Below are 13299 nucleotides of genomic sequence, written 5' to 3' on the forward strand. Positions count from 1 at the left end.
GAATCATTCTTGCCACACTCTGCTAACTAGGCAGCTGTAAAAATCAAGAATTAAGAGCCTTCTTGTGCATTTCAATTTCGGAGGTTCAGTCAAGGCCTTTGGCACCAGTACTGTATTATTGAGCTACATCTTTCTTTTAAACAAACCACTTAATTTCTAATTGTTTAGAGCCTTGTTAGAATATTATGTCTTCTCTCGATAAAGAGTTAAGTGAATGAAACAAACTTGCTCATGAGCCTCAAAACACTTTCAAGATGGATATACAGTTTATACCCAATTTTTTTTTAGAAATGTTCCAATTTAAACTGACACGTTGAGTTAACCATCTGTGATGGTTAACTCAACATATGCTCTATGTTCAGATTAATGCCGGTAATGTTTGTGCAGAAGATCAATTAGGTGGCTTTCAAATTGCTGCCTACTGCCAAAACCAATCAAGATGAAGACATTTCTGGCAGTTGTCCTAAAGGTACTTATAAAGAAACATGCTTTTCTTAACCCTTGTGTCTTTGGTTGTGCTGATAACTCAAAGAGGCACATAAACTGCTCACAAAGTGTTGGTGGTATTCGACCTCATTAACATACCTCTTCATAACATGATTTGATATGCCTGTTCAACTATAATTACATTTAAAGATAAAGAACTGGAGTTTAAAAATATAACCTTACACATAAATATAACCTATAAAATTTTGTATGCCTGATCATGTCAATAGCAGAAAGTCAGCCCATTTCACCTGAAGTAGAGCATATACTCGTATTTATCCCCAGACTGTCCAAGATATTTATGCATTATTATTCAGTAGCAGAGTATGCAACGGTATATTTTATAGAAAATGCAAGAAAGATGGTATTTTTCCATTGTATTTTGTGTCTTCAAAAGTTGACATTCTAGAGGTGAGGGTAATCCGCCCAACAGCGACATTTTACATAATGTGAGTAATTGCTGCCATTTTACAGTATCAAATGTTTTGTGATCAACAGCGGTTTTAGAAAACGTCAGAGCCCATGTCTGCTCCTGACACCGGAATTTTGGCAATGAAAAAAGGGCATATTGACCAATTAAGAAACTCTTTAAAATGCCCATACCCAGCATGAAGTCACAGACTCAACTTTCTTTTGGCTGTGTGACAAAAAGGCCCTCCAGTTGGGATCACGTTCTCAGATGGAAGTGAAGCCTTTTACTGAGCTGTGTTATTATCTCCGCTGGAAAACAGAGCATGGTTAAGTCATCGTGAGGCTGGTTGAGTCAAAGGCTGAGTTCATTCCTCTCGATCAAAATGGAGATGGAATCAAGGCTGAACTCTATGGTGCGGTAATTGCTACTCGTCAGAAAAAATACTTTGAGAGGCACTGCCGCTTCCAAGTCGACTATTCAATACACCTAGTAGACAGCCAGACAATGGTTGGGACAATCCAAAAGGACAGCTTTGGATACAAACCATGCTTCGCAAATCGAATCAGAGAAATCCAGAAGGTCGGCCCAGTGGACGCTTGGAAGTGGTTTGAGGGAGGCCTTAACATTGCTTATATCGACTCCCTGAGGAACTGATAGAACACTCAAAGTGACAGACTGGGCCCGAGTTCCTCAGGTGGCCTTAAAGCGAGTGGCCAGTAAAGACTGCAAGTGACATCCCTGCTATGGTCACCAACGAGAACATCAATAGACTTCAAAGTTTACAACTAAGGGGCCGCTTGATGAAGCCTCCTGACCTTGGCTGCCCGGGGATCATTCCACCTCTGTCAATCCCACGGGTGCGCACCATGGCCCTTGTACACCTCATTGAACCTGGAAGGTTCAGTTCCATCAATGGGCTGTACGGGACTGTTGCCTGTGCTCGTCGGGCAGTCGAGGCCTGCTTGGGTGGCAATTGCAAAGCTACTTTCAATGGAAAAGCTAGACCCAGTCTTACAGCTTTTGACAGAGTGGATGATTTCCAATACTCTGCCCTTGAAGCCCAGGATGGAGTTGATTTCTAGGACACAACTCTGGATCGACTATTGGTCCACACAGATGAGGGCACCGGACTCTCACTCTGCAGTGGACAAATCCTGTCTTGAAATGAAAGCAAAGCTGCTATAGACAAGCTTCCGAGGTACTTCCGCTTTACTTCCGCATTACTGCAAGCGACGTTCGTTTTTTAAGTTTTTTACCATTGACTTCAATGGCGCTGGTGTGGCATCACTCACTAAAAACCCTGAAAAAACACAATTTGGAAATACTGCATCCTTCTGCCATCTTGACATGGGATGACAACATTAAGAAATGACCGAGGGTAACCAAATAAGTAAAATATTATCGTATTTTATTGACTCTATGGCACTGGAAGGAAACGCCATGAGGAACCTGAAAAGCTCCAAGGCATTCCTGTACCGTGGCGGCCGTGGCGCAGTTGGTAGCTGGAGTTGTCCTTGGACTGAAGGGTCAGCAGTTCGATTCCCGGCTACGACTGCCCACTGTCGAAGTGCCCTCATTTGCCCCCAAGCCGTACCCCAGTGGGTTGGCAGCCCTTGTGCAAGGCACTGAACCCTAATTTGCCCCCAATGGGTTGGCAGCACCTTGCATGGCAGCAGCACCATTGGTGTGTAAATGTGTGCTAATGTAAAGTGCTTCGGGCATGGTAACCATGTAGATAAATGCGCTATATAAGTACTGTCCATTTACCAGTTACCTCCACAGCCACAAAGTTGGATGTGTCCTCATACACGAACACAGGAATTTTGTCTTCATGACGGCAGATGTAGAGCCAAGTCAATGCACCGTACCACAAAGCATGGGTGCTGGTAACAAAGGAGGGAGACGTCGAAACTGTAGGCTGTACATGTATTGTGGGTCCCGGCGTAGGTGTAGTCATGCTGCCGCTGTGTTTTGGATGGTATGTGCTCCAAAAATTTGAAACCTAAAATGTGAGGCATGAAAAGCCTTTGCTATTGATATTACGATGATTGTTATTATGAAGTTTAATCATTTTTACTACAACTACTGCTGCTAGCTTGTTGCTAATCAGTACGTGTAGGATGGCACCACAGAAATGCAAGTGTAACAAGTTTTATTGTTTGTTTGTTTACAGGTAGAAAACGCTGTTAGGCAAGGGAAGATAAGTTAATTTGCGTAGCAACAACACTTACTGCACGTTGATGGACATATATCGAGACTACGTGCATTTTACCCGGGCGCTACCAAGAGGCTGGGGCTAGAGACGGTGGCTCGCCATGGGGCGGACCGTCAACTCGAGCCTGAGATCCAACTTCAAAGTTTTTAACTGCAGTTTTTAAAGCCCGTCTGGATGCCACCAAGTGCAAATTTTCAATATCTGCAATAAAAAAAGAATGACATACTATTTTTGTTTATATGTACATTTTGGTCACTCAAGTGGTCGGCGTATCAAACTATATCTCACGTCAACACAGGCTAACAGGTTATTATAATTTTGTCCACGAATGATCTACAAAGTGATAAGAACACTCATACAATCTTATCTATGTCTCAGCTACGTCGTACAGAATCCATTTTTGGAGATTCCGTGGGTTCCTCTGGCTTGATTTTGCAGTTTTAACTTCGTCAACACACTGCTAACTTCAATCGCAACTCATGATGTTTTTTCTAAACCGGAAGTTCGAAACCTATACAATCAAAACTGGCCACAGTAATAACCCAAGAGGCTCATGAGAAGAACCACGAGAATGTTGCAGCAATTCTCTTAGATACTCAGAGAAAACCCTGGATCATACAGGGTCGTCGAGTAGTCGAGAGTACATTCACTGCTAAAAGCAAAGAGTTAAAGTATGCCAGCAAGTGATGAGTGACCTCCCGCTGGAGCGCACATCAGGGGCTGGCCCATTTGAGAACACATGCAAGGATTTGTTTGGTCCCAATGAAGACAAGGACCCAGTCAAGGAGAGAGTAAGGTAGAAGGTCTGGGGAATTGTTTTCTCCTGCACGGCTTTGAGGTCGGTTCATGCTGATGTATGCGATGACCAGTCCTCAGAAAGTTTTCTGTTGGCATACTCCTGCTTCGTTGCTCTGAGAGGGCATCCACGCAAGCTACTGTATGGTCTGACAATGGGACATACAGCTTTAGCCTCCTGTGCTGTCTACAATGTCTACAATCTGCTGAATACCTTGCAGCCAAGAAAAGGACAGACTGGGCATGGTGCTTCTACCCCGCCAAAGCACCCCATCGGAATGGGGCAGCAGAAGCTGCTGTGTAACTGATAAAAAAGAGCCCTCACGAGTCTGACAGGAGTGACAGACTCTCTCATCTGGGGTGAGTTCCAGACACTAAAGTTCCAGGCAGCCAACCTGACAAACGAGCGCCCAGGAGCAAGAGGAGTCAATCGATTCCATCGCTGCCAATTCTCTCATCCTCGGAGGATCCTCAGTTGGAGGAGACAGATGTACTTTATTTAGTCACCCACTCCTGGCACAGGGTAGGGAACATCCACAATATTGTTAACATATTCTGGACTAAATGGAATGAACTAGCTGGTCCAAATGTCTTTGTCAATTAGAACTGGTATACAAATGAGAGAAGTGTCAAAGAAGGGGACATTGTCTGGATCGTGGACCCCAATGCTATGAGAGGGCAATTGTGCTTGGGCCCAGGAACAGCCACAAGACCAGACAGGCATGTAAATATCAGAGATGTCGAGGTCAAGGTTTGTGTCAGCCTCTCATCGACGAACATTAAAAAGAGGCAGGAAAAGTCAACAACTCCCGCCAACCATCATTTTGCGAAGGGACTTATGGCGGCTGGTAGTGCTGATCCAGGCATAGACTCCAGCTCCAACTTCAGAGATCCAGTCAATGCCCCACCCTTCGGCCAAATCAACACCTTTTTATGGCTGGTTGGTGCAGGCGGATTGCTGCCACCATGCCTGCACAATGCACACAGTACATACACGAAGATGAGCATCCACACACCATAAACCCACTCACCCTGGCACGCATCACCTGCCAGAAGGTAATGATTGACTCTGGGACTATGCTGTTTATCAGGAAGTTGTACACAGCACTACACGATTAATTAAATAAATAAAATAAAATACCGTTGAGTTTATTGAATTGGTGTAACGAGGTGGGATGTTTTGATCTTGGTGTAAGTTCCTTAGATGGGACATCTGGAACTTAAGTTGGAAGTGTTGGATTTACCTCAGGTGTTAGGATGGGGCGGCGCAGCCACTGACAGGTGAACATTTCTATGAAGTATAAAAAACGCACCTGTTTGATTTCAGTAGGAATCACAAGCATTTGTCACCAGCATGACCCAACTGGCTATTTCCTGCTATGTGATTCAATTAAAAAAAAAAAAAAAAAGTGCATGGCGAGTAACCTATCAAACAATGCTGACTGATGAACCCACCCTTCAGAGGGTCGTTAATAACATAATTAACTGAACAGTAAGTGATTCAAGTTCTTATACAATAAAAGCTGTGTGTGATACCATTCCAGTGGTCCATCACCTGCAGTGCAGCCACAAACTGAATGGTGCTGACAAGCGCCAGTGATTCTCCGGCAGGGAAGTTGAACTTGACCGTGTCAAGGAAGTGTGCGTTGTCCATCTGAATGTCCACAAACACGTAGAGCATCTTAATTCCGGTGTTGGAGTCTATGGGGACTGTAAAGATGAAGACAAAAGAGAGGTGGATGAATAATTCAGCTGGTCGCGTCAGGTGAGCCTGCGGCACATACACTATTGATGGGGCCTCAAACATGAGTGCATAGCATATGTTCATGAGTACACAGGCACCCTTGTGATATAATGGAGGTGAACGTTGCTGTGTGTGAGTAAAGCCGATGCATGGCATTCCATTATTAAGGAAGGTAATAGATACACACGATTACTATTAATGTAATTAATTTCACAGTTCATTTATGGTGCAATCGTGCCTTGAGGAGCTATCTTAGACGCTTTGGGTGACTTGAGAAGGCAGGAGTCTAAGAAAATGGCATTACCATGAGCACTGATTATTGCAACTATTCGTGCTTTGGCGCTTCATTTAATTTGCAGATGCGGAGCAAACGTGTGCTGTTATTACAACAGAGTCACTGACCCCTCACATTGCATGCTGTATGAACTGGTATTTAATGGACTAAATTATCACTGGAGAGAGATAAGAGCAAAGTGTGACAAACGGGAAAGGGCACAAATACTGTACACATTAAAGGCCTGCGAGATATGGATTGTACTCAACAACAGAAATCAGCTGTGATGTAATAATGAGAAAATCTTATTAAAGTGAGTTGGAAAAAATGATAATTTAATTTGGAAGAGGAAGGGGGAACATCAAATAAAGTTTAAATTCCGTGTACTATAAAGACAAGAACAGTTTGTTAGCAAATGTGTGCTTGAAGATCGAGAGTTATTGTACAACAGATGTGATTTATGTCATTCCACCTGAGCAGCAAAGGATGAGGAAAGGGATAGATATGGGGTTTAAAAAATATCCTACATGAGTATCCCAGGACTTCAATATATTATGAGGGGAGGGAATGGGAGTTTAGAGAAGTTGAGTAGAATCTACAATTAAGCTTGCAGCTGTCAATTGTTTATAGGCACTGTCCAAAGGTAAAGGGCAAACAATTGATTTGTGTAGCGGTGAAGATGGCAGGCGGCTCTTAAGATGCTACAATTAGAGACGCAGTCAATGAGATGGACAGAACTCGCTGACCTTATCACTGTGGATATCAAAGCTGCAAAATGTCCACCTTAACTTAATCATCGTCTGTGATTAGCCGCAGATTGCTTGCAGTCTATCAATAGTGAATTCTTAAAATTCTGGGGATGGTTGAAAAGGTTGACTTTACACTTGGTTAGTGATTTTGGGGTGGGGAATGGAAAATATGATTTCTGATTATGTGGAAACAAGACAAACAACCCAACGAACGGCAAACAAATGAACCAACTCGATCAGAAACTACACAAAGTCAGATTTCAACATCGAATGACAACCTGTAAAATTACTAGACAGCAATGTTCCCTCTAATGTTTCATGTGTCTGAGCAAACACACAAGCTCTCAGAGCACACTGCCGACCACAGTGAGCAACATCAGATGTGTACACAGAGGCCACACAGCAGTATCACGTTTATTCAAAACCTTGGATCATAGCATGCTACATGGCTTATTAAAAGAATGAGATTACAGCAATTTTCAGTAGTTTAATTTTAATACAGTATAATTGATTTGGCCCACTTAAAATGAAAAAGACAAAGTTCTCGTTTTTCATGAGATGTATACTATGTTATATTTGAGAGTCCTGCTTTAACCATAGGGTAAGGTCCAATTGTGGCATGGGTGAGTTAATAAAACAATGAACAACCACAATGTATCACACTATATCACCCCCACATTAAAACTGTTCCGACAATAAGGACACTCAAGATTCCTATTCTCTGTGTCTGAGCAGCTACACTGCAAAAACACCTTATTAAAACTAGTTAAATTCCCTCATTTTCAGTGTAAATCTACAAGAAATAAGTGAAATTATCTGCCAGTGCTTCAAATAAATGTTTACTCTAATTTTTTGAAATAAGAAAAATAGTTAGTGGAAAATTAGTTTAAAATATATTTTAAGCATTAAATTTGTATATTTAATCTTTAAAAAGCTTTGAAAGGTCAGAAACATTCTCAATTCAAGAAAAGATATTGTGTCGGGGCAAGGTAAGCAAAGTTGACGTGGACCAAAACGCGACCCGGAAACAGATGGAGTGTGAAGTGATATTTATTGTACTCAGGAAAGTTGTTTAGCAGCTGATGGGTTGAATGGTCAATGGCTGTGGCTATGGCAGCGAGGGCTTTGATGGGTGGGTGTCCTGGTGGCAAAAAACAGAATTAGTTGAGAGTTCAAAGACAAGAGTCACAAACTACAGGCTTAGTTGGCTGATGTACCAATGGTGACTGGCAGAATCATCTGGCACCTGCTTGCTGCCCAGGCCGATCCTTATGAGCAGTGTTGGTTGTTGATAAGCTACAGGTGCACTCCGAGGAGTAGCCAAGATTGAACTGATTCCATACATCAGAACAGGAGGTGTTTTAACAATAAAAGCCAGCTGAGGGGAGTGTGGGCAAGGACCATCACATATTGTTCAAAACATTATTTAAAAGCATTTTTCTAGACACCTGTCGCTCATTGAGTTACGTTGCAAAATGGTACAGAAAACAATTTTGTTGGTCTAATTACCTATTGAACTAAATTAGTTCTAAAATTAAATATTAATTAATACTGTAGAGCTTGCAAAGATTGGCAGCGGAATGTTGCTTCAGTAAATCAGCAGAGGAGTCAAACTCACTTTTCTCCACCAATGGGAGCGTCGCGTTTCCATTTCAAAAGCACCAATGGGAGCGTTGCGTTGCCGTATCGAAAGCACCAATGGGAGCGTCACGTTGCTGTATGGAACGCACCAATAGGAGTGCCGCGTTGCCGTATCGAACACACCGATAGGAGTGTCGCGCTGACATATCATTGCACCGCTAACAGACAGTAGTCCTATTGGCGCTAAAATACGTTTCTGTAGAATTTTATTTTTCTGCGCTTCATAGATTTTCTTGTGCGCTGAGTGTGTGCAAGCAGTGCGTGATTGCGCCCACACGCAGCTTAAAGAGAACATTGCTAGACAGGTCACTTAAAATGACAAATCTAACATTTAAAATGGGGTAAAGAAGAGCTTTTCTCAGGAGTCTTATAATGGAAATTGAGTGCATAACAGATCTCAAATTGCAAGAAACTCTTGGTGAGTGCAAATTTAGAGTAAAATGAATAACTGAGCTTCTCTCATTCAGATAAATTTTACTAATGTTGATGAGCACTGAAATTGTTTACATGAGCAAGGAGAAATGTATCTTTTTTTTCCTTTTTTTTTTTTTTTCTCCTACATATTCGACGATTGGTGAAACAGAAGGTACTACTTTACAACGTGCAAACGGGTGAAAGCAGTTTTACCCAACGGGGAATGTTTAAAACATGTAAATGAAAAGTTGACGTCCTCACATACACACACAACACTGTAATTGTGTAATTGTAGAGACCAATGGTAACTTGAATTTAACTTAACCCTGAAAGACCTGCAGCATGAAGCGATTATCAGAGAATCCCACAATTTGAAAAATAAGGTCCTAATGAAACCTTTTTTTTTTTTTCAAATTTGTAAAAAGAGATATCTAAATGAATATGTGTAATAAGCCCTCTAATATCTATAACCCTAGCTAAATCCTGTTTTTTTTCTTCATAGAACCTGCAGATGCATGTGTTGACTTGCATCCATCATTTTTTTTTTTTTTTTTTCCAAAAATAAATGTCAAAATTCGGAACTACTCTCAAAATCATGAAATTTTAGGTGTATCAAATGTGATACATTTGGCAATAAAGGATTAATGATGTTTTTATCAATTCATAATCAAAATATAGTTACCAACATTTATGCAAGTTGCTCTTTGTACTCTTTCATATTGAGCATTGGAGGAATATGACACATGAAAATTGTCTTTGGATTGCAAATAGCATTCTATTTTTATTTGTTTTTTGTTGTGTCTTTTTCAGGAACTTGGTCTATAGCTGGAGGAGCTTCATGACGATAAAACACAAAAGATGACAGTGACATACAAAAGGGGAACGACAAGCGCGAACATTAAAGTGGAAGACAGTTCCTCTATGAGTCACGGCGTTTTTGATCTCACACAGGTGTCTGACACGATGTGCACGTGACGTCCTCGAGAATGAGTGGTAGGGTAGGTCAAGAAATGCACAATAATACACAGCAGCTTTAATCAAGATGAAGGGAAAATACTGCTGATGGTGAGCATGCATCTAAATTAGAAAACGAACAGGTTCCCTTGAAGCAAGGTGACTATTTTCTGAAGCTAATCCGCTGTTATTAATGGCAAAAAAGCATCCATTTGAACTGAGAAGACTGGGAGCAAATGATAAGATTGTACATCTACTGCCACCAAATGCAGTAAATTCATTTAAAACACATTTATTGTGGCTACTGTACTCTTTGGTTGTTTATAGTGCTGTGCTTATTCAAAAATGCAACTGGACACAAAAGGTCTTAAGGAGACAGACAAAATAAATAAACAAGGAGGATAATGATACAGAAACATGACTGAATATAGAGCTGAAACGATTACTTGAATAATTCCAGTAACTCAATTTTTAAAATACGGTTTCCCGTATCTCTATTTCTGAAAGGTGGCAACCCTAGCTGCAGAAAATATTGGCTTTCAAATCAAAGAAAAAAATGTTCCTGCTGGGTTTTACATACAGCAGTTTCTCCCATCTTAGTTGTAAACATACACCTGTGTTAGGTTTTGTGTTTGTTTCGTCATAGTGTGACTTGTTCATGTGATTGCTCATTGATTTCACCTGTTGTGCCTGCTTCTTGTGTATCCTCCAATCTGCTTCCTCCTGTGTCACCCACCTGTGCCTCGTCTCATTACCCCGTGTCTGTGTGTGTGTATATAAGCTCCCCATTTTTGTTGTCTTTGTTGCAACATTGTTCATGGTCATGTCAGCGTTTGTATCCCTGCGTGTTCCTGTACCTTCGTGCTTCATTTCACAATAAGTTGATTTGTTAGCCTGACTTTTTTTTGTCTTAGAGTTTTGGATTCCCTGCTCATTTTTTTTTGTTTTTTTTTGTTGACTATTATTAAAACATTTTTGCACCACGCCCGTGTGCCTCGCTTCTGCTTTCCCTGCGTTTGGGTCCACACCACCTGCCTGGCTGAGAATCCCTGACACACCTGCATCCGTAGCGCAAATCCGTAGCATACTAACAAGTGAAGCGCATTAATATTCCTCTGGCTTTTTCTGGTATTTGGAAGATGTAGCGATCTAACAGATCGATTTGGGTTTCCTCACCTGTTTGGTAAGAGAGAGAGAGACTGGGACGAAGAGTGAAGGTCAGACCCGAGGTGGAGGACATCTCTAAAGTATGATTCATTGGGTCAATGCCATGTCTAGGCTCCAAAAGGTCTAATATGCTTGCAATACAGTAGTGGCATGTATCGTTGTATCCTAATGATTAGTACTTCTTGCAGCCTGCACTGTCTTCTTCAATGTGATACCACTTGTATGATAGTGTTGTGTATAATACTGGTTAAGTGGCTGACTGTGTGGAATTGCTTGCTGATTAATCAGTCTTGAAACAATTGCTACTATATACTAAGGATGCTACTAGGTGTGTGACAAAATATCAAAATGGTGATATATTGTGATACATTGTATCCCAAAAGGTTATCGATATGCTCTTGTCAAGAATCGAGATATCGTTTTATAAAGGTGTCAATGTTAAAAAAAAAAAAAAAAAAAAACACACACAAAAAAAAAAAAAAACATTTAGTTGCTACCAAAATCTTACACCATAATAGTATCTAGGTTGACTCTAAGGCTGCCAGTGACGGTGCTCGACGCCCAATCCATTTAGACTGGGAACGTTTGCTCATTCAAAACCAGAGCATTCACAGTCATTCGGTCCGATTTTCGGGGCATTTACAGGTCACTTGCTGTTCATTTTAAAGCATTTACAGGTCATTTCCTGTTCTGTAACTCAAAATAAACAGGAGTGACCCATAAAATACCCCAAAATTAACAGGAAGTTACTGAAAATCATCATGTAAATGACGTTAAATGGCCCAAAATTACCTCATTGCCTGGCATTGGCTGCCACTGACGGCCATAGACGTTCAATCCGTTTGAAGTGGGAGGGATGGCAGCGAATGAACGTTCATTCACTGCCACCCTCCCAGTTCAAATGAATTGGACGTCTACTAGTGATAAACTCATTCCAATTCACAGCAGACCTTTTTTTTCTGTTTATTAGTTCTCTGTTGAATATCCTAGAATGATTTCCAGACCAATGTATCGATAATCGTTGTATCGCCATATCGTCAGATCATCGTTATTGTTAGCTTTGTATCGCAAATCGTATTGTATTGTGAGGTACCAAGAGGTTCCCACTCCTAGATGCTACAATACTCGGTTTTATATTAAACCGTTCGATACGTCCTCTTCGATTCAATACGCAAAAACATTCGATGTAAATGAAAAGCTCCCAAAATGTATTTTCCGAATTTATTTTTGTCGTCTTTCTCGCTAAATGTCCGGCGCAGTTTGCCTTGAAAAAACAAACTCTGCCACTTGCAGCCGATGAATTTAAAAAAGCCATGACTGAATGGAAGTTAAGCAGGCCAAATCAATCCATACCAGTGACTATAGATAATGCTGCAAATATTGTTAATTCAGTACGTAACACAGATGGATTCGGGCCACAAATAGGATGTTTTTCTCATGTGGTAAACATACCTGCTTAGAGAGTAATAGGAATCAACAGTGTGCCCCGCTTCACTTAACAAACAGTTAAGATTGTTCTCAAAATGTCTTCAGATCAGTAAGAAGTAAGCACATAAATATTATGCACTGTAAGGCATGATTATATGATGGCATTGTTATTTTTGCTTGTCAGCCAAATTAAAAAAAAAAAAAAAAAAAACTTGTATATTTTTTGTTTCAAAGCATTAAATGTCTTGAATCGAATCGAAACTCGTATCCCTCGTATCAAAAACCGTACCGAACTGTGACATAACTGTATATTTGCATCCCTAATATATACTGTACTACTGCTATAATACTAGAGCTGGGAATCTTTGGGCACCTAAGGATTCGATTACGATTACGATTCAGAGGCTCTGATTCGATTATAAAACGATTATTGATGAACCCCCCCTCTTTTATTTATTTATTTATTTATTTTTTTTATGTTTTGTACATTTGTTCCAAGATTGTTCAAAAATCCTCTCAGGCTAAACCAAACTACTATTTCAGTATCAAGTTAACATATAACAGTAAACAAATATACAAAACTAACAGTATAAAAAAAACTCCAGTCCCCATTCTGCATCAGCAGCTTTAAACAACATTCAATTAATTTAATGTTGTGAATCAACTGTTACAGTTGTTAAAATTACTCCCATTATTCCATAATTTCCCTTCTGTCTACTTTTGTCAAAGTTCTAAAACTATTTCATCATTTAAAGATAGATTCAAGACAAGATTCTGCCGATTTAGGAGTATTTTAGATAAAAAGTTAATTAGGTTCGCTACAACAGAGCCTTCTAGAGAGGTCTACTGCTTTAAGATGGCGGCTGTTTACTTACGCCGGAAAGTCTGTCATTTCGCATCTGTTCAATAATACATGTTTAACACTGACGTCATTTTGCATCTAGTTTTACATATATATGATATCTACTGTAGCCGTATGTTTGTAGCAACTAGCAACTGGGCGTTGTTTGTAGCGGTTGT

The 13299-nt window shown here is 40.5% G+C and overlaps 1 protein-coding gene across 2 annotated transcripts in view; it reads right to left on the minus strand.

Moving 5' to 3' along the window:
• The window catches only part of dph1 (diphthamide biosynthesis 1), a 138603-nt gene that overhangs the window by 48756 nt on the left and 76548 nt on the right, over positions 1-13299 (minus strand). For both annotated transcript variants that reach the window (XM_057838453.1, XM_057838454.1), the window contains exon 5: positions 5464-5618. In XM_057838453.1, the coding sequence (XP_057694436.1) occupies positions 5464-5618 (155 nt within the window). The remainder of the gene's footprint in view (positions 1-5463; positions 5619-13299) is intronic.

This window comes from Corythoichthys intestinalis, chromosome 6 (genome assembly GCF_030265065.1).
Source record: "Corythoichthys intestinalis isolate RoL2023-P3 chromosome 6, ASM3026506v1, whole genome shotgun sequence".
Classification (NCBI taxonomy): Eukaryota; Metazoa; Chordata; class Actinopteri; order Syngnathiformes; family Syngnathidae; genus Corythoichthys; species Corythoichthys intestinalis.